We start from the raw sequence: 27,992 nt of genomic DNA on the forward strand, positions 1-27,992 counted from the left end.
ACACGTAACCCTTCAACTTGGACTTAAGCCCATCATAATCACTTCACCCAAAAAAGATACCCATCACAAATCCTCTAAGGGTGTTTCTTCCTTACACTCCAACAAATTTCTCCATGCACTCCATCATTTTTGAAAAATAATATTTTACTCTTTTTAAAAATCACTTCCATATTACTCTTTTCAAAATATTTCATTTTTTTGAAAAATATATTTTATTAATTCTGAATTTATCATTCTAAGAAGTCGAAAAGTGTGTTCTGAAAAATATATTTTGGAATGATTTTTTTGTCTTTCAAATTTTTTATTCCAAAAACACATTTTGTTTGTGGAACTTCTATTTTGGAATCATCCAAAACTGTCAAAGATGATTTGAATATTTAGAAGAATGTAGGAGTGCGGAAAGAAAAATATAGGGGTAAAGAAATAAACAACCATACTTTGTTTAACTGTGAAATGTGAAATATCCTTACTGTTACTCTTTCTTTGTCATTGCCAATCTTGATTTTGCCTTAAAAATAGATTTATTTAACGATGTTATAAATGCAAATAGTGTTGTTCAAAAGGTACACTAAGCCTAATTAGTATTGAATTAAACTGGTATAAAACAGAATTGATATTCATTACAAAATATAATTATTTTGAGTACTATTTTAATTGAATTTAGATGTATTAGTATAATTTTTAAAAAGTCAATATCTCATTAACCAAACTGGTTAAATTGTTGAAAATATAAAAAATATGATTCAAAATAAGATATGTACTGAAAAAGGCTGAAACAGTTCTAAACATAGTATGACACTCACATGAATGAATTGTGGATTTTAGAGGTTTGTTGTGACGGTTATGTATCTATCAAAATTAGAAGTTATTTTGTATTACATGATTGTAGTATGAGACATTGCAACTCGAAGGACGCTACAAAAGTTGCAAAAATAACGTTGAAAACAACATGTTTGTCACACCTTACCTACCAAACTTCCAACAACACTGCTTATACCAAACTAAGTCTCGTGTTTTTGGAGTGACCATTAGATTTTTTTTTTTTGCATTTTTTATTTCATTTAAAAAACACTCTAAAATATATTTTAAAACTAGTTATTAAAAGAGCAAATAAATATGTTGTTATAACTACAAATCCACATATTATATATATATATATATATTTATAAAACTTTATACATCACCATAAAATCTGATATCTCATTCAAGAATCATATGTGATTACATTAAAAAATATTGTTAAAAAAACAAATATGTGATTAGCCAAAAAAGATATATTATATTTGTTAACTTTTATAATCATTTCTTTAAAATTATATTCACAAAAAGTTTCAATTAATTTAGTGTGTAATTTGTTGTTTACATTAACAAATGCTTATTTGTAATAATTATTATTATAAAAGTTAACATTCTTATTATGAATGACCATTAATAAAAATACTTTCACATTATTATATGTGTATTTGAGTAAAACTCATAGACTAATGTGAGTACAGTAGAATTGAGTCGTTTTAAGGAGTGAAAGTTCTCTTAAACCTACTTTTTTTTCACAAGATTTTCAAATCATAGACAAAAATCAAATATTAAGAAATTCAATAATTAATAATTATTAGTATTGAAAAAAGTGCTTGTTCCATTGATTGGATCACATGTCTGCATAAATAAAGTGAAATTACAGTGGAATTGTTGAACTGTTCCTCGTGAGTTTTCTCGAAAGGTATTTGCTCAACTGTTTCTCGTGGGTTTTCTTTGTTTGCAAGTGCTAATATCTTCTATTAAGATTCACTAAATTGGACTATTGTTAGAAATTTATTATTAAAATAAGATTTTTCTTAAATATATTATCAAACTAAATTATTCATGAAGTTAATTTATGATGATTTCCATGACACGACTGTATTTTTATTTTAATTAATTTTAAAAGTAAAATGTCCCATTTTAAAAAAAATAAAAGTTTTATTGTCATTAAAATTGTTAGCCGTATATGACTTACTTTATTAATAGAAAAAAAATTAAAAATATATTTTATTTAATAATATAATAAAACGATTCCATTTTAGTTATTAGTTTATAGAAACACTTTGTACAAATTTCTCAACACATTTTTTTTATAAACTAAAACTAACTTTTATATAATAAATTTCATCAAGTTTTTAAATTTTAATTTTAATTTAGTAATAAATTAATTTTAACTTATATAGAAATTAACTTTTTTCTCTTTTTCTTTTCTTTTGTTTTAGAAAGACTTTCATCTTTATTAAAAATTATGAAAAAGAATATCATTAAATAAAAAATAATTAATTATTATATTAACTAAATACTATTTTAGAAATAAATAATTATTAATATCTAAAATAATTTTTATTATTAATAAAATTTATAAATTAGTTTCTATATTATTATTAGCTATATAGACTTTAGTTACAATCAAACTATTAAATAAATATTAATTCTAAAAATAAATAAATAAATAATTATTATATTAATTGAAGTGTTTTACTCATTTTTAAGTATTAAATATAGCATTTGCATTAATTTATTTTTTTAGGATTTTGTATTTAGGGTACATTAAATATAACATTTGCATTAGTTTATTTTTGTAGGATTTTGCATTTAGGATACATTAAATATAACAATTGCATTAGTTTGTTTTTGTAGGATTTTGCATTTAGGATACATTAAATATAGCATTGTATTAGTTTGTTTTTTTTAGGATTTTGCATTTAGGGTAGACAGTTTTAATATTATCTGTGTGTCCTCTTCTGATTAATACTAATTGACTTTGATTTTTTTATAATTATGTCTTATAGTTTTTTAGGGTTTATGGTTTACTTTACATCATCAATAATAATAAATAAATACTAAATTTTGTTTAAATATTCAACTTTTATATTGTTGTAGAGTTTAATTTTTTTATTTTAACTAAACATTTTTAATTTATTATTTTTTTATTTTTATTTTATAAAAACTCATTTTATTTATTTATTAATAATTATTTTAAACATTAAAAATATTTTTTTTAATGTATTCAAAATTAAAATTATCAAATTTTTTTAATTTATTTTTTACTTTTGAAATGATGCTAGATAGGAAAATTGAAACAAAATAGTATTAGATAGAGAAATAAAAAAAAAGAATGGAAAAATAAAAGTGTAAATAGAGTTGTATGAAGAATTGAATCTAGTTGGCTATGCATTTTCCTTCTTTAAAGAAAGAAGTGATAGCACTCACATATATATATTGGTCACCCATTCCTAGTTTTGATAGTGACAAAGTTTCTTCCTCTACCTGGTTTTGTATAATTATACATATATATTCCTTATATATATATATATATATATATACATACACTCATAAAGTGGTGATAGAGGGTGAGAGAAGAAGAGATAAAAGTGTTGGGAATATGGAAAAGTGGGTGGTTTTGGTGATGCTGTTATTGTCATGGAAAATAAGGGAAGCTTTTGGTGCTAAAGCTGAGATAACATACGATGGAAGATCTCTCATCATTGATGGCCAGAGAAAAATTCTGTTCTCTGGTTCAATTCATTATCCTCGCAGTACTCCTCAGGTATTGTAATGTGTGTGCTATCATCATATTATGCATCTCTCTGTTTCCATCACCATCTTCATCTATTAACAAGAGAATGAGGTATTATAATGTCATTGGCAAAGTCTGTAACCACATTTCAAATCTTTTCTGCATTCATTCATGTCTGCTCTTTACAACTACATTTCATATAAGCCTCAATTGAAGTAACACACATTCTTTGGATTCTTGTGTCTGAATAATAATGCTTAATTAATCCATTAATGTTTTAATTAAAGTAGCTCAACTGTCCTACTCCAACATTAATCCTGTCTCTGCATTTAATTAAACATGCCCTTTTGTTCAGCTAACCCAGCTGCACTGTAGATAGCTCATAGCATGCAACCTCTTTTGAACCACACAACCAAATAATTTACAGTTGCAAATTCACTATTGCATCACGGGTATGCCTCAGAATGTGTTTTTTTTTTGTGTGCATGAATAAATGACAGAGCAGGTTCTTCTCAAACATTTTGGTTGGTTTGTGAAGTTTAGCTGCCCTCAACCAATAATTTGGTTCATCAAGAGACCACCCTTTTCCATATACATTTAATGCATTAAGTACCAGTTTATGGTTTCTCAATTTGTTGAATCAAAAACTAATCTTGCTTACTAGAGACTAATCTCACTAACAGGATCAAAGACTTGTCCAACTAAATTAGAAAATAAAACAAATACTGTCTTAGTATCTTACTTGTTTGCATAAAGGAGTGATGTATAAGTTTGTGAGGAGTAGACTTAACGTTTACATATGAATAACTTAAAAGAAGGGAAAATACGAAGAAAAGGAGAAAAATGAAGCATTGTTGCAATGCAGATGTGGCCAGATTTGATAGCGAAAGCAAAGGAAGGAGGAGTGGATGTGATTCAAACCTATGTGTTTTGGAATCTTCACGAGCCCCAACTCGGAAAGGTATTCTTTCTATTTTCATTTCATATCTTTATAAACAAAATTAAAATAACTTAAAAACAAACAAATAAGTGAATAAGTCATTTTTCAACACTATAGTTTTAACTTCAAGTGAAGTTTTAAGTTCTTAATTAAATACTAAATAAATATAAAAAATAAATTGTTCCAGTATTATTCTTTTAGTTTTCATGAAAAAAATAATGAGTTATTTGAGAAGAGAGAGATGAATATAAATTAGGGCTAAATGTGTAGAACAGTATGATTTCAGTGGGAGAAATGACCTGGTGGGATTTATAAAGGAAATTGCAGCTCAAGGAATGTATGTTTGCCTCAGGATTGGACCTTTCATAGAGGCTGAATGGACCTATGGGTAAGGGTACCTTTCTTCTTTCCACTTTCTTTTACATTTTTCTTTTAATAACTTACTACTCTTTGATATTATATATAATGTTATATATCCCATTATTATTCTTTATTTTTTTAAATGAACCTTCAAAATAATAATATCTCAATTACATTAGTCCAGAATTTAATGTAAGTTAAGCAATAATATTAATGTATGTTAAGAGATTAAAATGACAAACAAATAGTTAAGTTTGGAGACTCAAATAAAACAGTTTTAATTTTTCAATAGCTTATCAGGAGAATTTTAGTTTTAAGAATTAATATGATGATATATTACATTTTTTAGAACAAAAAATGTTTTATTTTTTTCTTAGAGTAAAATCTCCATGTAAAGTTATAATTTTCTAAACTCTTCTTTTCGTACGAGTTTAATTATTTTAAGCATAAACTTCATTTGTCAAATAAAAAGTTACGATAAGAATGATTTTTAGTAATAAAATCAATGAACTTTATACCATGTTTCATTATTAAATAACATCACAACCACCTCTATGCTATTAGGATATAAATATTTATTCTTTTAAAAATAAATATTAAATTTGGTCTGTAAAAAGTTGAATCCTTTAATAACCTATCATTTTGCATATAAGTCTTTCGGTTGGGATTTTTTAGGAGAAAAAAAAAAGGCAATTTCTCCTTCCACCATATCAATTTCAGCATGGACCCAATCAGCTATAAAAAATGACAAAAATACCCCTTCTAAATGACAAAAATAACCTTACATAAAAATGGGAAAAATTATTTTTGAAACTTTTATCTAAAATATTTTGGATTTCAACATATTTTTGAATTCTGAATTTTTTTATCCAGAATGTATTTTTAGTTTTGTGTTCAGAATTTTTTTTCCAGAATATATTTTTTTATTTCTCAATTATAATTATTATTTTGAATTTTTTAATTTAAAATAAATGTAGTTTTGGAAATTTAAAAAATTGATATGGTGCAGGAAGAATCTGCCAAAAAAGTTCGTCTTTCGGTTAATAAAACTCTTAACTCTTTAAGTAAATTTTTATTAAGAAATTAAATATAAGATAATAAATTATTCAAAATTCATTTTTATAAAAAATTGATTCATACAGTATCGTGTTAATTTTTTAGAGAACAAGATAAGTATTTACATTTTCTTTTAATATTGTGATGTATTATTGTTTATTTTAATCTCTTTAATTTTTGTGTGTAAAATGACTATAAATTATTTTTTTGAGAATGATTAAATAAACAAATAATTGTAGGGGTTTTCCTTTCTGGTTACATGATATCCCTGGCATTGTCTACCGAACGGATAATGAGCCATTCAAGGTACATAAATGGAACTATACCACACACTTGTAATGATGTGTTTAATTGTTTCTTTTTGACACCCTCTTTCATTTATGCATTCCACTGTTCAGTTCTACATGCAAAATTTTACCACAAAAATTGTGAACATGATGACAGCAGAGAACTTATATGCTTCCCAAGGAGGACCAATTATACTGTCACAGGTACATATGATCCCTCTCAAAAGCAAATAATTACCTTGTTATTTAGTTAATGTGTTTTATTTACACCCCATAATTGTGTACTACTGAATAATACAAGATTGAAAATGAATACCAAAACATCCAAAGGGCATTTGGCACAGCAGGATCACAGTATGTTCAATGGGCTGCAAAAATGGCAGTGGGACTTGACACTGGCGTTCCATGGATTATGTGCAAAGAAACTGATGCTCCTGATCCTGTGGTTGGTTCTACTAAGCCCATGAACTTGCTTATAAATTTTCAATTCTTTATATGAATGCTTAAGCACATGTTTGGTTTAACATTTCCTTAAAAGGTTATCATATGTTTTGTTTTCAAGTTGAACTAAACACTTGATTTTCCTATTCATGCAGATAAACACATGCAATGGCATGAAATGTGGAGAAACTTTCACTGGACCAAATTCCCCCAATAAACCTGCCTTGTGGACTGAGAATTGGACATCTTTGTAAGTTCCCTCCATTCTCTGTGTCCAGTTTTCTAATACATAATTTCACCTCATTTTTTTCACAGTTAGGCTAATTCTGGAACACACTGTTAAATGTGAATGATGCATGAGGTGTTACTATCCCAATGAATTGTTTTATCAAATAACTTAGAATAACATAATCTTTTGTCTCTAAATACTCAACAATGAATTCTTAAAATATTAGTTAATAAAAATTTTAAACTTTAAATCCTAAACTCGTAGTTATATTTAAATTAATCATTTAATTATTTAAGTTTGACATAAGATAGTTTTTCCCGAAAACCAACAGAATAAAAAGTGTCCATTTACTTAAAACTTTTACATGCCATCATCACTACTTTATATCTGTTGAAGAAAAAAAAATTATTTTCAACACAATTAACGTTTTATTCTTGTTGTGGCCTGAAGCTATCAAGTATATGGTGCACTGCCGTACATAAGGTCTGCTGAAGATATAGCATTTCATGTCACCCTTTTTGTTGCAAGAAATGGAAGCTATATCAACTATTATATGGTATTGTTACGAATTAAGTAAGCTTTATCATTTTGTATATAAGTGTGTACCAGTTAAGTGATGGCTAAGTTTTTCACTAAATATTGTGTCATGTGTACCCTCCAGGGAAACCCTTTTCAAATTTGAACCATCTTAATTAATCTTGATTACAGTATGTGTATCTAATTAACGTTTTTTGCATGCAAACTGACTTAGTACCATGGAGGAACCAACTTTGGGAGAACTGGCGCTGCTTATGTTATAACAGGCTATTATGATCAAGCCCCACTTGATGAATATGGTAAGTGTACAACATTATTAATTTTCTTCCTATCTCACCCAATTTGAAGTTTATGTTTGCAAATTTTAATGTTAGGTTTGCTCAGGCAACCCAAGTGGGGACATCTCAAGCAGTTACATACTGTAATAAAGTCTTGCTCTACCACTTTACTACAAGGAGTGCAGAGCAACTTCTCTTTAGGTCAAGTACAGGAGGTGGGTGCCCTCTCATTTCTTTCTCCAACAGGTTTATTTACACTAACCATAATTTAGACATTCTTAAAATTGTTTCATATTTTGATCAGGGTTATGTCTTTCAAGAAGAAAAAGGAGGATGTGTTGCATTCCTTATAAACAATGATAGAGCAAATAAGGTCACCGTGCAATTCCGCAACAGATCATACGAATTGCTCCCCAAGTCCATAAGCATCTTACCAGATTGTCAAAATGTTACTTTCAACACAGCAAATGTAAATTATTACTTAGTTAACATTACTTACACACATGCACCAAATCTTGTCAATTTAGTTTGATTTTATGCAGTCTTTTTAATATTTTTTATGCTTGTAGGTAAATACCCCAAGCAACACAAGGATCATTAGTCCTAAACAGAAGTTCAGCTCAGTGGATGTTTGGAAGCAATTCCAAGATTTCATTCCAAGTTTTGATGACACCTCACTAAAATCAAATTCATTTCTAGAGCAAATGAATACAACCAAAGACGAATCGGATTACCTTTGGTATACTCACAGGTTAGTTATCTGACTTCATTTCTGGCAGTCAAATACATATCATTCCTTACTACTATTTCATTTTTTATTCACATTGATATTGCTCTTAAACTTTGAAGTGACAACTGAAGTCATTGATTTTGTGAACAGGTTTGAAAACAATTTATCTTGCAGCAAACCAACACTTAGTGTCCAGTCTGCTGCTCATGTTGCTCATGCTTTTGTGAACAACACATACATAGGTACATAAATGCGCACAGACTTTATCCAAAGTTTACTTCAATGACTAATTCACTACTTTGTTCTAACAAACTATATCTTTTAGGTGGAGCACATGGAAATCATGATGTGAAATCATTCACCTTAGAGTTCCCAGTTACATTACATGAAGGGACAAACAACCTTTCTATACTTAGCGTTATGGTTGGACTTCCGGTACAATTTTCAAAGGAATTGATTAAAAATTTCATTATGCATTGTCTTTGTAATAGTTAAGTCTAACTATTATCTGAAATTGTTTTTACTAAAAGGATTCAGGGGCATTTCTTGAAAGAAGGTTCGCTGGTTTAATCAGTATGCAACTTCAGTGCAGCAAAGGAGAGTCTCTTAATTTGACTAATTCCTTGTGGGGTTATAAGGTTCTCTCTTCTCCTATTTTCATTTTATATCTTGTTCTACCAGTTGCCTATTTTTCTTGTTATATTTAATTAGTATAGTAGTCATCTCATCTAAATTTTACATTATACAGCATGCCACTAATTAATGTATGTGAGTCAAAAAAATTTACCCATTTCGTACATTGTAGGTTGGATTACTGGGGGAGCAATTACAAGTATATAAAGGACAAAATAGCAGTGGTATTGAATGGAGGGAACTGGGGAATATTAAGGAACAAACGCTCATTTGGTACAAGGTAAAATGATGCAGATGACCCTAATGGGCTATTTCCCATTTTCTGAATTACAAAAGCTAGCACAAAATTTCAGCATTCAAATTCTTTTATTTGTGTAAACTTGTTATAGAAGTGTGGTGATGATTAATGAAAATTTGAATTGTTAGACAACATTTGAGACACCAAAGGGAGAGGACCCTGTTGTGTTGGACCTTAGTTCAATGGGAAAAGGTGAGGCTTGGGTAAATGGACAAAGCATTGGTCGTTATTGGATCTTGTTTCATGATTCCAAAGGCAACCCTTCACAATCACTGTAAGTAACAACCCACCTAAGCACCATTAGTTTCTATCATCTGTGTTATTAAATTAAGATAGTGTAATAGTATTACTCCTTCTCAACTCAAATATAAGTAAAAAAATCATGTTTAGTGAACTTAAATATAAGCAAATTTCAACTACCTCATAATGTTACTATTTTAAAAATACCCTTATTCCTGGGATTATTTATACTTCTATATCATATTGTATAAAGAACAAACAGACAAGGAAGAAAAGATGAGAGAAACACTTTAACTGCAATCACGATAGTGTGTTTAACAGATCAGATCCTCTGCTACAATTTTAGTCAACAGCGTGCAGCCAAATTCAATCCATTGATTAGTTAATAAATAATAGTTTGAGATAGAGAGAGAATAGAATGAATGGCTCAGATTTTGGCTGCAGAGAACATGGTGATGTAGAGTCATTAGAGGATCCTGGTTCTGTAATTAATGCTGTGTAATATGTTGGCACAGGTATCATGTGCCTCGGTCTTTCCTTCAGGACTCTGGAAACGTTTTGGTTTTGGTGGATGAATGTGGTGGGAACCCTCTTGGAATCTCCTTGGACACTGTTTCAGTCACAGATTTGCATCAAAACTTTTCTAAATTATCATTTCCTTCTTCTTCTTAGTTTAATATTTGATAGAAGGAACAAAAGAAAAAAATGTAAATCTGGGAGGTGGAACATTTATAACTTGGCTTGTACTCATGATGATAATATATTATATTTTTGAAACCTCTGCAGATCAGGATTGATTCTTTGTGATATAAATGGTAATGCTCTTCGATCTATGTATGTGGCAAGAGAGAGTTGTTTATAGAAAAAAAATCTGATTTCACCTTTTATTTATTAAAAGTGAGTTTAATTAGGCCTAATGAAAAGTCATTGATGGAGATAGGTGGTAATATAGTTGAAGATATTTTAGAAGTTTTGAGAAACATAAGATAAAGTGTTGGGACATTATAAAAGAAGAACGTGGTTGCGAAAACATTGGTTAGGGTGTTGAGCAACAGAGATACGGTGGATCCATGTTAAATTAGCGATGCACATACTGTCATGACCCCAGTGTTGCGGAAACATAATTCAATCTAATCGTGGATAGGTTTCAGTCTCTCTTGAATTCCTACAGCAATAAAAAGATGCAAATACAAAAACAAGAAGAAAAGAGAGAAACTATATTATATCATAAATTTAGAGAGTAAATGTATTAGATAATGTAATCCATATAATAAAACATGTGTCAATATATAAGATTAAGAAAAGATAGAAAATGTTTAAGATAGTTAAGACCACCCTTATATGAAAGATAAATGGTAGAGGGTAGATAGTTTAACTAAATTTAATATTATTATAGTCTCTCTAGATGGTCATATGTGTTAATACATCATAATTCTTCATATTTACTCCAAATAATGGAAAAACTTTTGTACTACATTGCTTTATCTTCAATGAAAGATTAATTCATTATTTAGAACAACATTGATGATCTTAACAATAATTTTGTAAATACATATGTAGGATTTTCCTGGTAGATCCATAATTTTGATCTCTATAAATTCAACAACATCTTTAATGAAGTGTAGTCTAATATTGACGTGTTTGGTTCTTTCATGGTATGTTTGATGATTAGGTAGATATATGAAATTTTGACTATTACAATTAATACTTAACTCTTATATCATACCCTTCAAATACAAAGTTTCTTTCACCCTTTTCATGAGAATGATATACTCAACTGAATAGTAGATAAAACAACCATAAATTGCAAACTGATTTTCCAATAAACTGCAATTTCAAACAAAGTGAAAATATACCCAAAAATCGATATTCTAGTGTCCACATTCACTACATAGTTTGCATCTATAGCCCTTACACAACTTCCTTGCCATTGATAGAGCATCTTTACACTAGTATGGGCAATATTGTTTCATTGAAATATCTCAACACCCACTTTAAAGCTTCTCAATGAGCACATCCAAGATCTACTATGAACCTGCTAACCACAGTAAAAACATGCGTCAAATTCAGTCTACTACACATCATTATATACATGATTCTCTCTACTCCATTAGTATATGGAATAGTCCACATCTCCCTTCTGTCTTCCTCAAAACTAGAAGCTTGGGTAATCAAGATCTTCGTGTGATGGAAAATGTGTACTTACAGGTTTAGGTTCATGCATTCTAAATCTCTCAACAACCTTTCTCAAATACCCTTGCAAAGATAAACACAACACTCCAACAGTTTGATCTTTTTGCATATCCATCCCAAGTATTCGCTTCGTAAAACCAAGATTTTTCATCGCAAACTATGACCTTAATCTTTCTTTGAGTGTTTTTTTTTATCTCATTTTATACCAGTTTTCTATTAGGATATAGTCTACATATAAAAGCAAAAACAACACATTTCTTTCTTCTTCTTTTAGGATGTAGATGCAACTATCATAGTTGTTCGTTTGAAACTTCGTCTGTCTTAAGAAATCATCAAACTTCTTGTACCACTGTCGTAGACTTTACTTCAAGCCATACATGATTTATGCAAGAAACACATCTTTCCTTCACCTTCAACAACCTTAGGTTTACATGCAGACGTTCTTCTCCAAGTTACCATGCAAAAAAAGTCATTTTAACATTCAATTATTTCAACAACAAATTGTACTGGTTAACAATTAATATCAAGATCCTTATCAAATAGTGTTTTAGATATGTGAAATTTTTTCACTATAGTCTATCCCCTCCACTTGTATAAAACCTTTTGTCACTAGTCTCGCCTTGAATCTTTCTTTATCCACACCCAATATTCCTTCTTTTTCTTGAATACCCACTTACATCCAACCACCTTCTGATTTTTTAGCAAATAAACAAGTATCCATGTTTGGTTCCTCTTCAAAGATTCATTTTTTTCTTCCATGACACATTTTACTTCTAACCTTTTACTCCTCCTCTTACCTTTTTGAAGCTTTTAGGCTTTAAATCTTTTATCTCTCCAGCTACACTAAAAAAATAGCAAATGAGATTAACATACTCAAACTATTGTGTAGGTTTGATTGTCTTCCTCTGTCTCTCACTTGTAAGCTGATAGTTGGAGTCCAAATTTGCACATCATAACCTTCTTGAGTGAGGAGTAGAAATTTGATTCTCATCGTGTGATGTTTCGTCATCTAACCCCTATTAAATAATTTGATCTAATCCATAAGAATCCATCTTAGCGTGAGCTTTCTCCTACTCTTGCTCTAGATCTCTACATGTCATAGAAAGTGTCATTAAATGTCACATCCCTGCTTATGAATTCCCTAGGTTTAAACCTCTACAACTTATACCCTCCACTTTTTCATCATATTCAATGAACATACACCTCTCTACCTGTACTTCTAATTTATCGTTCTTGACATGTGCAAATGTCAAGGTATGTAATCTATTAACTTTCCACTTCACACCTCCATGAGAGTCTTAAATTTTAGATTAGATGATTGACTTCTATTTATCAGATAGATGACAATGTTTGTAACTTTCCCTTAGATGAACTTAGAAAAACCAGTTCCCAGTAACATACACCTTATCCACTCTAAAATGGTATTGTTCATCCTTTCAACAAGACCATTTTGTTAAGATGTATATACAACCATCTTTTGCATCTTTATATGTTCTTTCCTGCAAAGCTCATTAAACTATTTGATACAAACTCCAATCTATTGTCAGTTGTATATACTTTATGTTTGGTTACCTTTTCATTATCGATCAGGTGTGTGACTCCTTAAATCTTTGAAAAGTATAAGTCTTACTTTTCAAAATATAACTTCACACCCTCTTTGAGTAATTGCCTATGATGATAAGGAAATAAGACTATCTACTATGAGTCTGAGCTCATGTTAAATCTTAAAGGTCTGCATGAGTATACCCAAACAGTTTATTGGATATATGCATGCTTATTAGACTCAAACTTCAATATATGAGGCTTTCCAAGTATACATTGATCACAAATTCTAGTATGTAATTAAAGCTTTTTTTCATCCCTTTAGCAATGGTAAATGCTCCCTTTAAAATCTTTATGGTACGTTATTCAATTTTGATTGTCAAACCCATTAGATTGAACATACTAATCAACAAAAGATTTCTCTTGAGATTTGTAACATACCTCACATATTACAACAACATCTCTCAGTTGTTAATCATCTTCGATCTAACCAACCACGTGCCTTGCACCTTACAAACTTTATTGTTCCCAAGAAGAACTACACCTCTTTCTTTAAGTTCTAATCTTAGAGGTCTTTTAGGATCTTATTAAAATCTTCTATTTGTTTTACCTTTGATCTTAATTATGTCATCCTAAACGAATACAACTATTGCTTCAAACAAAGTCTATGTGTCAAAGTTTTCGTCATATATAATGACTCAAGTTTCATCTACATTGACATAGAAGTTTCATCTATGTGTCCAAGATACAAAATTATGACACTTCTAACTTTGTTGATCATGTTAGTCTTCTCTTTCTAAGACAAAGACATTGAAATTTTTGCCTCACCCTTAATCGGATTAACACATCTTTGTTGTATCAAGATAACTTCCATCTTAATCTTTCATAATTTGAAATTGTTTTCACCACAAAACTTCTCAATGTCGAACTTGGTAGTCATGTTTTTAATTCTTTCTCTTTTTGACTTTCTTTCTTTTATTCCCAAAGAAGACAACATTAACAAACACTACTAGAAAATCATTAAATAATAACTAAACTTGGAGACAAAAAATAATTAGTCACTACATTAACTAAATTATATATTATTTTAGAGACTAAAAAATTATTGATATCTAAAGTGATTTCTATTGTTAATAGAAAATTATAAATTAGTATCTAAATTAGATATCAAGGGTTTAGCTATATTTTATATTCTAAAAGATTAATAAAGACTAATTTAGAATATAAAGTACTTAGAAGTTAAAATCTTGGTAGCTAATGGTTATATACCAATTTAAAAATTACTTTATAAACTTTTATTAATAATCAAAATATCAATAGTTTTAATATTTTATAAAATAATCTATAATTTAATTAATATAATAACTAATTATTTTGATATTTGAAATTAATTTTTATTTAATAATTTTTTTTTGTGAAGAAGAAAGAACACACAAACAAATTATATTAAAAATTTCTAAATACACCATATATGCATCAACCCAATATAGTCCAAAAAAGTAAAACATATCTCTATATATAAAATTAAAAATAATACAAAACTGCTAACTTAAATAGTAGATGATAGACAACTTAAGTAATCTTTCTACTCCACACTTTCTAATAAATAATCTTCAATATTTTTCATAAGACCATCATCATTTAATTTATACAATTAAAGTAGAACGACTATCTAATTGTTTTTTCACTCATCATTTATCATTCCGGTTTAACTCATATCCTATCTCAAAATTATTGGTTAAGTTGATTTTTTAAGTATTTCTTTTTCAATGTAACCCAAAAATAATACATGCGCCTACACTATAGGTTGAATATGTGAATGGAAAAAGTATTTTAAAAACTATATTTTGGCAGTTCAAAAACTTTTTGTTATATTGATTATTGTGTTTCTTCTTTATATAAAGAGAATTAGATTTTCATATCTCATATACGTTATCGGTATCTATCCACGAAATTCGTGCACCGTCTTTTTTTTATTGATGTTCAACGAATTAAAAAAAATAAAAAATAAAATGTCGGTGATGCATATTTTGTGACAAAACTCCCAAGTTTTTGTTAGACATGATGGATAATTATGCACTCAATCACCAATTATCGTACCTTATAAAAACCGAATCTTTCCCTAATTCAATTAAAAATGACATATTTTTTTTATGAATGTTTAGCATTCAAAATATCCATAAACAATCGAATAAAATATACAATAATACTTAAACACAAGTTTCAACTATAAATATTATAAAAGGTTTAAATCTAAATTAGAAATAAATGATAGATATTTTACTTTTATCTTTAAAAGAATCAAAATACTATTATTGTACCTTTTCCATTGAGCTTGGTTTTTCTTTCGGGTTCGGTCAAATATCAAGTCACTTTACTTATAAAATCTCGAGGCTGGAGAGCATAATTGTATACACTCTCAATTTTGGTCATTTTTTTCTTCTAGGATAAGATCAAATCTCCAGAGTTAGAATTGTATATCCTCTTTGTTTAAGTTGATTTTTCTTTTACGTAAGATCGAACATTAAGTCTATTAAGAGATTAAATTATGATTAATCTTATTCAACATGACCATGATATTTTCTCCATACATTAAATATGACTTAGTTAATGAGAAAAAAATTACGTTTTAATTAAGAAATTTTTGAGACTTGACAATTATCAAACTCAAACACTCTTCTTAAATGGTGTGTCTGTGTCGGACACACATATTAGACCACGACACATATAAGATTGGTGAAGTATCCAATTTAAAAATATTGTTGGATTTCTAACAATTCTAACACAGTTTTAACACAATTTAAAAAAAAGAAATATATTAATTTTTTAAAAACTCAAATTGTATAAATTTTTAGTATGAATATAAAAATAAAGAATAAATCCTTTTGAAACAACCAACCATGAAAAACATCGTTATGCTTCAAACAAAAAATTGAAACATAATTTATATAATTTATAATTATATAATATACAAATTTGTGTCTCATGACCTATATTTTAAAGATTATACATATTTCTATGTCCTCAGTATCCATGTCGTATTACATAGCTTCACAATCATCATATACAATAAACAAACTATTACTTTATATATATATATATATATATATATATATATATAAGTTAAATATAAAAAAGACATAGAGTAAAAAAAACATTTTTTTTATTAAAAATCCTATATCAACTAAATATAAAAACATTTTCATAATACATAAATATATATATATATATATATATATAAATCTCATTCAATTTTATAAATTAATTAAATTATATAATATTAAAATTATTTAAAATTTACTATAATACAAATTTGTTAAATTTACGAATTATTTGTTATTAAGCTATTATCAAATTATCTATAAATATAATTTTATGAACTAGGTGGAAGATGAGTTGAAAGTCCTACATTATTGAGATAAAACTTTAAAAGTAACCTTTTGTGGAAAAATCATATTTAAGAATTATCGTAAAAAAAAACACTTTTACTGTTTTTTTGAGTTTTTCAAGTTTTTCTTCCATTAAACAAGAAAAAAGAGATTTAGCATTACTGTACTTTAGTTGTTTAGTAGCTGGCACTACGTGTGTCTGTATCTGAATCGGTTATCGTGTTCCTTATTAAAACCCCCACACACACTAAGATCACAGTGTGAGCAAAATGAAATTTTGTTTACTTGGGGCGGTGTTGCTGCTCACAGTCACAGTGGCCTCGTGTGGCAATGTCAGCTACGATGGTCGTTCCCTCATCATCGATGGCCAACGCAAGCTTCTTATCTCTGCTTCCATTCATTACCCTCGAAGCGTTCCTGCGGTGACACTCACTCCTTCTTTATTTCTTCCATGTGGGACTTTACAGTTCTCTGACAAGTCATGTGTTTGTGGCAGATGTGGCCTGGTCTTGTTCAAACAGCCAAGGAAGGCGGGGTAGATGTGATTGAAACCTATGTTTTCTGGAATGGCCATGAGCTTTCTCCAGGCAATGTGAGTAATATGAAGTCATTTATAATGCAGGGCATGGTTTATCTTTGGTTAAACTTGTTAGTAAGCATTTGTATGAGGAAATTAAGATGTTAAAGTAGATTGAGCTTCTTTTATAAGTTAAAATCAACTTATGTTCATAACTTTTACAGAAGTTTCTTCATTTAACTTCTTCAAAAGTTGAAGTGCATAAGTTAATTAGTTGTAAGACAATAGGTACTCTTAGAGCTTATGGTGTGATGTAAAAATTTTGAAGACTTCCCCGCTCTCACTTGAAATTGTGAACTTGCTGTAGTATTACTTTGGAGGAAGGTTTGATCTGGTCAAGTTTGCGAAGACTGTTCAGCAGGCTGGGATGTTCTTGATTCTTCGAATAGGTCCATTTGTTGCTGCAGAATGGAATTTTGGGTGAGTAATAGTTTCTTTGCTATGATTTCTTTTTGGGTTCTAAACAATAGCTTCAAGTTACAGTGTCTTATGGTGGATATATTAAATAATATTAGCCAGTTTTACAGAGTGGATTGCAATTTCATAATTCTTAACCATAGCTGTATGTTACAGTGGTGTGCCGGTGTGGCTGCATTATGTTCCAGGCACGGTGTTCCGGACTTACAATCAGCCTTTTATGGTATGTATCTGTGCTTTGACTTATAATTATAACTCATACCAACGTATACATGCCAACTTTATGTATTTATTTCTAGTAAAATTACTTTGATTGCTCTAACTTTGTTGGCTCTTTCTTGGGGTTCAGTATCATATGCAGAAGTTTACAACCTACATAGTGAACCTTATGAAGCAAGAGAAGCTTTTTGCTTCTCAAGGGGGTCCCATAATCTTAGCTCAGGCAAGTATAACCTTAAACATTGCAATTTGTTCTCAGTACCTCTGTTTGTATTCTTAGGACGGTCATTATGCATATGAACTACTATTTTTGGTAGTGTTCCTTCAATTTGCTTGTCTGCTTTGTCCTCTAACATATCGGACCCAATGACTGAACTCAGCATCTTCACAATTTTGTAGATAGAAAATGAATATGGATACTATGAAAATTTTTATAAAGAGAATGGTAAGAAATATGCCTTGTGGGCTGCAAAGATGGCGGTGTCTCAAAATACAGGTGTCCCTTGGATAATGTGCCAACAATGGGATGCTCCAGATCCTGTGGTAAGATTATACTCTCTTAGAGATGTTATTACAATACAAACTCAAATTAAATTTAGATTTGTAGTTCTTGTTATGAGAAGATGATGAAAACTTCCAATCATAAGTAGGAAATGTCATAATATACGTTATGATGTGCTTCAAAATTCTTAATTTTTTCTGTTTATCTGCATGGTCTTTTTTTCTTCTTTTAAATATCTATGTTGTGGGTGATGATAACCAGGCTATTCACAATTCTTTTCCAGATTGATACATGCAATTCATTCTACTGTGACCAATTTAAACCCACTTCCCCCAATAGGCCCAAAATTTGGACTGAGAACTGGCCTGGATGGTATGTTCGATCACTTTAAAACTTCCCTGTAGTCCATTGTTCATATTTTGCTTCGAAGAGTCCATTTTATACATGTGAATATGTACGTCATGGAAATGCTTTGTGGTGAAAGTTTGCTAATAGTCATCTTATTTGTTGGGCATAATTCATAATTATTTTTATCCATTTTCCATTCACGATCATGTATCTAGTAAAACTGAAAAAAAATTCTCTCAAAAAAGTTTGGCAATTTTCAAAAAACAGATATTTAGGTAGATTGGAGCTGGGTTATATATGTTGGTGTTTGGCTATCTACTAAATTTTAAGAAAATAATTCTCACTTGAACTACATTTGATATAAAAACTTTTTCTCAGAAGTCAAACCTATTTTCTTTCTATCTCTCTAGCTAGACTTAATGATCATTGGATAGGTTATACTTGAAGGATGACTCGTACATGGTGCGATTCAAGCACCATAACTATTTTCTCACCAATTCTCAAATCGTACATATCATATTGTGAATTTAGCAATACTGCTACTAACCATGCATTTGATATAGAAATTCGATATTAGGATTAGCTTTGGACCAACCTAAGCCCAGTTTTGAACTGGTTTGATTCTATACAGACTTGTGTTACTGGTTCCATACTTCCACTTAATACCATTTTAAACTAGTTTTAGAAATTTTCAAACTCGAGTGTTACAATTGAAACTATAGTTCACGGATTTTAAAAACTGTGCAATTACAAGATAACATAAATGCATCTGCTAGACTCAGACCTAGGAAAATAATAAAAATATGAAAATTTTAAAAATCTAGCCTTTTCAGTTTATTTTGAACTTTAACTAGGGATGCTTTTCTTTTTCCTTCTACTTTCCCAGGATAGAGGAGTTAAAACTGTGCAATAGTTAATATTTGATTTTGATCTTGCAATAAGGAATGTATTTCTCATATTCTTCCTGGGATTTTCTTTTATTTTAAGGTTTAAGACTTTTGGGGGCAGAGATCCTCACAGGCCAGCAGAAGATGTTGCATTTTCTGTTGCTCGTTTCTTCCAGAAAGGTGGAAGTGTACACAATTACTACATGGTACATTTTTTTTTAAATTAGACTATTTCCACTTTATTAAATAATATTAAAGGACTCTATCTGAATGATATGCTATATCTTAGTTTATTTTTCTCTCGTTGATCTCTTTCATCCCTGTGGATTAGTATCATGGAGGAACAAATTTTGGGCGAACAGCTGGTGGTCCATTCATTACTACAAGTTATGACTATGATGCCCCGATAGATGAGTATGGTAAGACATCTAACTAAGGTTCTTCTAATGTTGTAATTAAGTTATGCACAGGTCTCTTGACCATATTTTCAAAAAAGTCCTCAGTTCTTACATTCAATGCTAAAGTTTACTGATTAATAAATTTATAATATTATAACAGGGTTACCTAGACTTCCAAAATGGGATCATCTTAAGGAACTTCATAGAGCTATCAAGTTATGTGAGCATGCACTGCTTAATGGGAAATCGGTTAATGTCTCCCTTGGTCCTTCTGTGGAGGTATTTTCCTTTCGTCAAACATCATTTTTGAAAATTGAGTAGTCTCTCTGGGATTGATTTATGTTTATAAGGTCTTTTTGGCTTGGGCTGAGGTACTCAAAAGATATTTAAAATAAATAAGAGATATGATTGATTATTGAATATTTGTCATTCAATCAATTATTACTATTTACATATCCAAGTTGCATCTCATTTGATTGGATTGCATCCGATTAGATTGGACTGCACTTTGATTAGATTTTAATATTGCCAACTGTTGGAGAGACAACTATTCTTGAGCCTCCACTTAATAATTTAAACCTGTAGAGTTGGTCCTTGACATTACATTGAGCTTCTATGACCAATTTGGTCCACCCTTGCATCCATCCATGTACTTAATCTATTCATCTAGTATTATAAGCTATTTTGTAGTAATCACTGTATTGCATTTGCAGGTTGATGTCTATACTGACTCATCCGGAGCATGTGCTGCCTTTATTTCTAATGCCGATGATAAAAATGATAGAACAGTGGAATTTCGGAATACATCATATCACTTGCCAGCTTGGTCAGTTAGCATTCTTCCTGATTGCAAGAATGTAGTGTTCAACACTGCGAAGGTAGGTTATTGTTGTTCCTACGCGGTTGACATCACTCCTTAATAATGTAACTTCAACACTGTCTTAGTATTTACATAGAAATCACCATTGAGGGCTTAGTTTAAATTTGTAACATTGCTCTATATTTTAGTAATGCCAAATATTATGTTGGAACTCTGGTCTGGAAGTTCCTTTAACACTAATGAAAAATTTGCTGGTTGATGATAAAAACAGGGTTTGGCTTACACCTAAAACAAAATCTTATCAATCCTACGATTGACTGTTGAAGTTTTGATGTTTACATGTATGCAATCAACTACCCATGAAACTCAAAGTGATACTTGCATGGCCTAGATCAATGTCACAATGAGAACTTTCTCTGTAATAGAACTTAGCATCATAATTAATTCCCCCCTTTTCTGTTCACTCCAATCATATTTTAACTAATGTGATAAATTATTGTTGCATTGATCTGTTTATATACCTTCTTTGTGGTCATTGCATTTAGTCACGAAATTTTCTACAGGTTAGTTCCCAGACAAATGTTGTTGCAATGATTCCCGGAAGTTTGCAGCAATCAAATAAAGGTGTAAATTCTTTGAAATGGGACATTGTGAAGGAGAAGCCAGGAATCTGGGGGACCGCAGACTTTGTCAAAAATGGTTTTGTTGATCTCATCAATACTACCAAAGATACCACTGACTACCTATGGCATACAACGAGGTTTGTCTTGAGATAAAACATATATCAAGTTCATACATCGATCAATTAAAAAGGAATAAGGATAAAAGATACACACGTACCTATGCATAATATTGCACTAGTATCATTTAAATTTCTTTAATAAGTCATCTCATCCCTATAAAAATGTAGATGTTAATAGAGTTATGCATTATTTATCTAGTATAGTTATATCTGCATCTTTGATGAAGAAAATATTAATGAACATTTTGATGTGACTAGAGTATGGGGATGTTTATCTTAAATTATATAATGTTTTTTTACCAGAACTTGGGTATTATGAGGTGTGTAAGTTTCACATAGAGTAGTCTGTGAAGCTTGGTAGAGTATTTAAGTGTTTGGTCCTCCCATTTAAAAAACTAGCTTTCATGTGTGGGTTTACCAAGTACTTGTATGCTTATCAATTGGTATCAAAGCTAGTTGTCAAGGTTTCAAAAATGACTACCAACAGGGTATTTTGACTTGTAGAGGGTTTTGACTAGCGAGGGAGTTGAGTGAAGTGTCACTCGGTCAGTAACCTTAGGCACCTTCCATCATGAGCCTAGTGGCGAGACCTGCACTTTCTCCTATCTAGACCAGGATTAGATGTCAAACTCTCATTAGCTGTTGATCACATTATTAGTAGACTTACATTCATTAAATGGATTGTATTAACCTGTTCTTTTTGCAAAACTAAAGGTAACAATTAGTCTACAAAATGTTTATAGGGAAAATATAGAACTTGGAATGAAGAACCAGTAGTGGTACTCCCAGAAGTTAAAGTCAAAAAGTTGTGACTTCTCCATTGTTCCTCGTCTTCAATCTATTAATTGCCAGAACTGCTAACAGTAAAAAGTAAATCTAGATGACTTGTTATGGTTTGATGTTATTATAGATAAAAAAAATTTTGCTCCTATCCTTCCAAGTTAACTTTGACAAACATGCTTAATATCTCTCTGCTTGGATATTCATTGTGCTATAGGCTATAGGATTCTAATAAATTTTATGAATCTGTGCTATATTTTTAATGTTGGTTCTTTTCATAATTAATCATAAACTCATTTGTATAGTGTAATATACATTAACTTGTGTAATTTATTAAAGCGTATTTTAAAGTATACATGCTCTGATCAAAGCTCATTTTCTGTCGATGGCAGTATATCTGTTGGTGAAAATGAAGAGTTCTTAAAAAAGGGAAGCAAACCGGTTCTTCTAATTGAGTCTACAGGTCATGCTCTCCATGCTTTTGTGAATCAGGAATATCAAGGTGATCTTCTGATAGATAATAAATTTATTACTTTATATTTTATTAATCAACTATCATTGTATATTCATGTGAGAATTGTGGGTCATTATGAAATTCAGCACATGCAGCTTTTCTCCTTGTCTTCTCTTGCAATTGTATTTTCCTTGCATGTTATTTCTTAAAGTTAATTACATACCGTCCAATGAATAAAATGAAATGGGAGGGGTTTCCCTTCTTATTTTCAGAAATATATAACATCTGTTATTTTAAGATTTAACATCAGTGGAATGTTTTTAATTTAAAATTAGGAGTTATAATTGGTTTTTGAAACAGATTCAAAGTCTGAATTGTTTAAACCTTGGGGGGGCTATATAATTTGGACGTTGGCTTCATCCGTGCCTTATAAATCACCAATGGGTATACATGGGTCTTATGTTTCCTTAACATGAATGTATTTTCACTTTCTTGTTACTTAATGTGTCTTGTATAATGTTATTGTGCAATTCTAAAACTGGCATTTTAGTACTGACATATGAAATGGCAATAATTGTTAAATGAAAGTTAAACCAAAATAGTATATTAATATCTTAATTTAGTAAATCCGAAATTCAAGCCTTAATTTCACATTGATATTAACTGGATAAATATCCACTATTCAAAATAATGGAAGGAAGCAAAGAAACAGACTTACTTCAATATCTGTGGCTTGCTTTCCCATGTATACTACCATTCAGCTGCCCTGTCACATTAGAAACAATTTTGTTACATACATTCATTCTGTTTGATAGTGAAACCTGTATTATGCATTTGAAAACTATTGAATTGCGACACTTCAGATGAGTATGAGTTAATTCATGAACTACGATAAACACAAGCTCCAACAAAATGATTTTTCTTGTTATTTCGTAATTTTAACCTTTTGTCCTTCAGGTACTGGTACTGGAAATGGTACACATTCACCATTCACTTTCAAGAATCCCATCTCCCTCCGAGCAGGGAAAAATGAAATTGCTTTGTTGTGCTTGACAGTTGGCTTACAGGTGAATTCATTGTTTAGAATTAGAGCATGCATTTTCCTGGTTTCTTTTAATTTTTTTTTATGTTGAATGAGGCTTGTGCCCAATATACACCAACCTGAGAAGAGATTAAGCAATTGTTATAACTCCTAAGAAATACAAATTTCTCACCATGCCACTTTTTTCATTATGATTTAGACAGCTGGACCCTTTTATGACTTCGTGGGGGCAGGACTCACAAGTGTGAAGATTGAGGGACTGAACAATGGGACAATAGACTTGTCTTCATATGCTTGGACTTACAAGGTACTTTTTCACCCTCTCTCCACCCACTATCTTTGAAATGTTGCTCAATTTTTTTATAGACCCTTCATAGCGGTATTATCCGAGGAGATTTATATTTCATACTTTCTCAGATTGGAGTGCAAGGAGAACACCTAAAGCTAAACCAGGGAGATGGGTTGAATAATGTAAACTGGACATCTACTTCAGAACCACCAAAAATGCAGCCATTGACATGGTACAAGGTAATGAATGACCTTCCTTGTTTTTTCCATCTGTTATACAAATTATCAATATAATTTAGTTTGTGTTTCTTGGTGAACTATCTTTTAAAACTCTTGGCCTTGCAGGCTATTGTGGATGCTCCACCTGGAGATGAACCAGTTGGATTGGATATGTTACATATGGGCAAAGGTCTTGCCTGGTTAAATGGAGAGGAAATAGGAAGATATTGGCCTAGGAAAAGTGAATTCAAGAGTGAAGACTGTGTGAAAGAATGTGATTACCGAGGCAAATTTAATCCCGACAAATGTGACACTGGTTGTGGAGAACCAACACAGAGATGGTAAAACTATTGTCAATAACGATTTCCATGAAATTGATGAATTGAAATGCAATCTTTTCCTTTTTCCATATGCAGAAAAAAATTACTTTTCATATGTCAACTGGTACATAAGTTGTTGAAAAAGTTTTGAGCCAGGTGCCAACCCTCATAACCAGAAGAAATAAGCAAAGTAAAAATACTAAAATCAGATTTTGTGTGCAAATCGATGCAGTTTATGCTGGAGGACTAATCCCTAACAGATTCTTTATTTACAAAATAACTGACAAGGATTGTTCATTCATATTATCAGGAAGGATACAATTGAAAGCTAGTAGGTTTTTAACTGGTGCTTAATTGTTCACAATGCGCCCCTTGATTTCTATAATGAATTAGAACCTATAGTACATTTTTACAATTTACTTTCTTTCCTAGTTCCTTTTACATCATTTGCAAATATAGCAATTTATCTAAAATAGAAACTAGAAAGCATTCATGATTCATCATAATTGTAAAGAACTAAAAATTTATTTTGGTAAGTCTGGAGAGTTATTGTTCTTGTTTTAATGAAATGGTTTGTATTTCCTATGTATCAGGTACCATGTTCCACGGTCTTGGTTCAAGCCATCAGGAAATATTCTTGTTCTTTTTGAGGAAAAAGGTGGAGAACCAGATAAGATTAGGTTTGTGAGGCGTAAAATATCTGGAGCATGCGCCCTAGTTGCTGAGGATTACCCCTCCGTTGGACTCCTTTCTCAGGGTGAAGATAAAATACAGAATAACAAAAACATTCCTTTTGCTCGTTTGACGTGCCCCAGTAACACTCATATATCTGCTGTGAAGTTTGCTAGTTTTGGAACTCCCTCTGGATCATGTGGATCTTACCTCAAGGGAGATTGCCATGATCCCAATTCTAGTATAGTTGTTGAAAAGGTATGTCTTTTTGCATTTTTTTTGCATTGCATTTGGGTTATTCTCTCTTGAGTATCTACTAATATTTTCATTTTCAAAATTAATCACACAATTAAGGGATGTTCTGATGCTATGGGATTCGGATTAACAGTGCAAGAAATCCTGTTAGCTTTGCTGTGTTTGTATTATAAACAATAAACAATTGCTAAAGGAACTAATCACAATTAATAACACTAACTCTTCGCTGGTAAGTATCTTTCATTCCTCTTCATTTGCTATGTTTTAGTGGGGAGAAGTTGATCCATGAACCTTATTCATACCAAAGCAAATCTTGAATACCACATTTAAAATATTGAAATACTTGTTACTTGAATTTATCATATTCTTAACTAAACTGTAATCTAGATGACTACCCCTTGTTTCTTGCTTTGATATTTAAAGTGAAAAATGAGCTTCACCCTCTGCTGTCTGTCTTTTTCTTTCATAGAAAGATGTTTCGTGCAATGTTTCATTGATTGTTTGTTTGTTCTTTTATTTTGAAAGATTATAGTACTGATAGATCGTCATAAACTTCGTTGTTGTTGCAGGCGTGCCTAAACAAAAACGACTGTGTCATAAAATTAACTGAAGAGAATTTCAAAACCAACTTGTGTCCTGGTTTATCAAGGAAACTTGCAGTGGAAGCGATTTGTAGTTGATTAATATTAATATTACTATTAATTCCGGAGGAACACTGAATTACACCATTTATTTTATCACCATGGCTGCATCAAAAAAGCAGATGAAAATTTTGCTGTGTATTAATATTAATATTATCGACATGGTTTCATGTAAAATTTATGGCAGGGAAATCTGCTGTAAATGCATTATCTATTAATTATTTTGGCTTTCACATGCATTGAGAATCAATGCAATGCATTTTGGGAGAGCATAATCTCCAGTGGAAAAAAAACTGCAATCCTACGATCAAACCGTTAAATTTTTTAAAATTTATATTTTATAGTTAAAATTATTATATAAAGGAAAATTATTGAAAGGTTAGGACCCTATGCAGTGGTAATGTCACTAGTAGAATCCAGAATGGATTTCTTCCTGCATTTTTCTTCTGCACTATTACATTTTTTGAAATACTCAAATTACAGTTTTTGGTGGTTCCAGAATAGAATAGGGGTGTTTTGTAAGCAAAAAGTGTTTTTCAAATAAAAAATTCACACAAAAAAAAATCATTATGAAATAATCTTCCAGGAACATATTTTTTGACTTTCAAAATTCATAAAATATCTTCTGAAAAGAGTATTTCAAAATGATTATGGACTTTCCTTTCCAAAATGTTTCCAAAATGTAAGATCCATGTATTTTTCCATTTCATTCCACATTTGTTATTTTCACAAATATTATGGATTATCAATTCCATAATAATAAAAGTGAGACTTACCTTTTTATTTGACGAACTATTCTCCTAAAAACATTCAGTTACCACCAAATTGGAAATCATACAAATCCACTAAAAATGCACCAAAATTATGAATAAAGGGAAGGAATTTCACCTGCTTGCTCTCGACAGTGTTCATGAAAATGCAGAGAAGAAAAACCATAGTTTTGAAAGTATGGTTTGCAAGCAGTATTTGATATTATGTCATATCCAAAATAAAATTGAGAAACATAAATTGAGATGTTTCAAACTACTCTGATGAACGAGATCCTTAACACTCAATTTATCGGAGTGAAGAGTTGTGGTTCCCCATTAAAAAGAAAAAATAAAGTTAAGAGAACGAGTATTATAGTGAAACATGGTACTTTAAGCTTAATGAAATTACAAAGTATTGAATAAGGAATTATTATCCAAAAAGATTAGAGTGAAAGTTACATTAGTCGAAACACAAGTTAAATGGAAGAACCTCCTTCATAAACATGTTCTTTGTATTAAAAAAAACTAGTGATTCTTTTATAACAAGTTGAACATGTTGGTTTTTGTTATAAAGAAGTAACCAAAAAAATAGGTATATAAGAGTTTTATATAACATTTTAAGTGTGAAAAAATTTATATAAAACAATAATAAGTTCACGTCTCTGTTCTAATTGCATCAAGTATTCAAATTCTTCAAGTTTATTATTTCTCATTCAGTTATATATTTGCACTCATTTCCTTAGACTTACATCCTCCACTTTCTTTTTTCTTGCAATTTTCAGTTCTTGTTTCTTTTAATTCCAAATTTAAGATTTCAAATTGAAGTTTAATTTATGTTTAAAGAATTTAAATTTAGATTTTCAAATGGTCATTTAATTTCATAAAGGTTTTCTTATTATTCAGTTTATACAACTTTATATGTTTAATTTTCAAAACTATATCCTTCTAGAAATAAACATGAAAAGGGTTTC

The 27,992-nt window shown here is 30.2% G+C and overlaps 2 protein-coding genes across 3 annotated transcripts; both read left to right on the plus strand.

Annotated features, from left to right (window-relative positions):
* Positions 1 to 3,343: 3,343 nt before the first annotated feature.
* MUM2 (Glycosyl hydrolase family 35 protein) lies at positions 3,344 to 10,398 on the plus strand. 2 transcript variants are annotated; one of them, XM_068625792.2, is made up of 18 exons: positions 3,344 to 3,568; positions 4,404 to 4,499; positions 4,754 to 4,866; positions 6,134 to 6,200; positions 6,293 to 6,385; positions 6,483 to 6,626; positions 6,778 to 6,872; positions 7,302 to 7,407; positions 7,603 to 7,687; positions 7,763 to 7,881; positions 7,971 to 8,135; positions 8,236 to 8,417; positions 8,547 to 8,638; positions 8,722 to 8,831; positions 8,927 to 9,034; positions 9,202 to 9,309; positions 9,456 to 9,601; positions 10,083 to 10,398. In XM_068625792.2, the coding sequence occupies exons 1-18, from the start codon at positions 3,404 to 3,406 to the stop codon at positions 10,237 to 10,239; spliced, it is 2,151 nt and encodes a 716-aa protein (XP_068481893.1). In that variant the 5' UTR covers positions 3,344 to 3,403; the 3' UTR covers positions 10,240 to 10,398. The 2 variants fall into 2 exon arrangements, with proteins under 2 accessions (XP_068481893.1, XP_068481894.1); XM_068625793.2 differs by having other exon boundaries at positions 3,414 to 3,568; positions 4,765 to 4,866.
* Positions 10,399 to 16,845: 6,447 nt separating this feature from the next.
* BGAL10 (beta-galactosidase 10) lies at positions 16,846 to 26,505 on the plus strand. The gene is made up of 19 exons (XM_068625791.1): positions 16,846 to 17,113; positions 17,188 to 17,283; positions 17,576 to 17,688; positions 17,842 to 17,908; positions 18,035 to 18,127; positions 18,304 to 18,447; positions 18,690 to 18,778; positions 19,742 to 19,847; positions 19,973 to 20,060; positions 20,200 to 20,318; positions 20,753 to 20,917; positions 21,423 to 21,619; positions 22,774 to 22,883; positions 23,793 to 23,902; positions 24,077 to 24,184; positions 24,295 to 24,405; positions 24,511 to 24,725; positions 25,298 to 25,634; positions 26,201 to 26,505. Exons 1-19 carry the CDS (start codon positions 16,961 to 16,963, stop codon positions 26,309 to 26,311), a joined length of 2,532 nt encoding a protein of 843 aa, XP_068481892.1. The 5' UTR covers positions 16,846 to 16,960; the 3' UTR covers positions 26,312 to 26,505.
* The last annotated feature ends 1,487 nt before the right edge of the window (positions 26,506 to 27,992 follow it).

The sequence above is a fragment of the Phaseolus vulgaris genome, chromosome 9 (assembly GCF_051622355.1).
Source record: "Phaseolus vulgaris cultivar YP4 chromosome 9, ASM5162235v1, whole genome shotgun sequence".
NCBI classification, from domain to species: domain Eukaryota; kingdom Viridiplantae; phylum Streptophyta; class Magnoliopsida; order Fabales; family Fabaceae; genus Phaseolus; species Phaseolus vulgaris.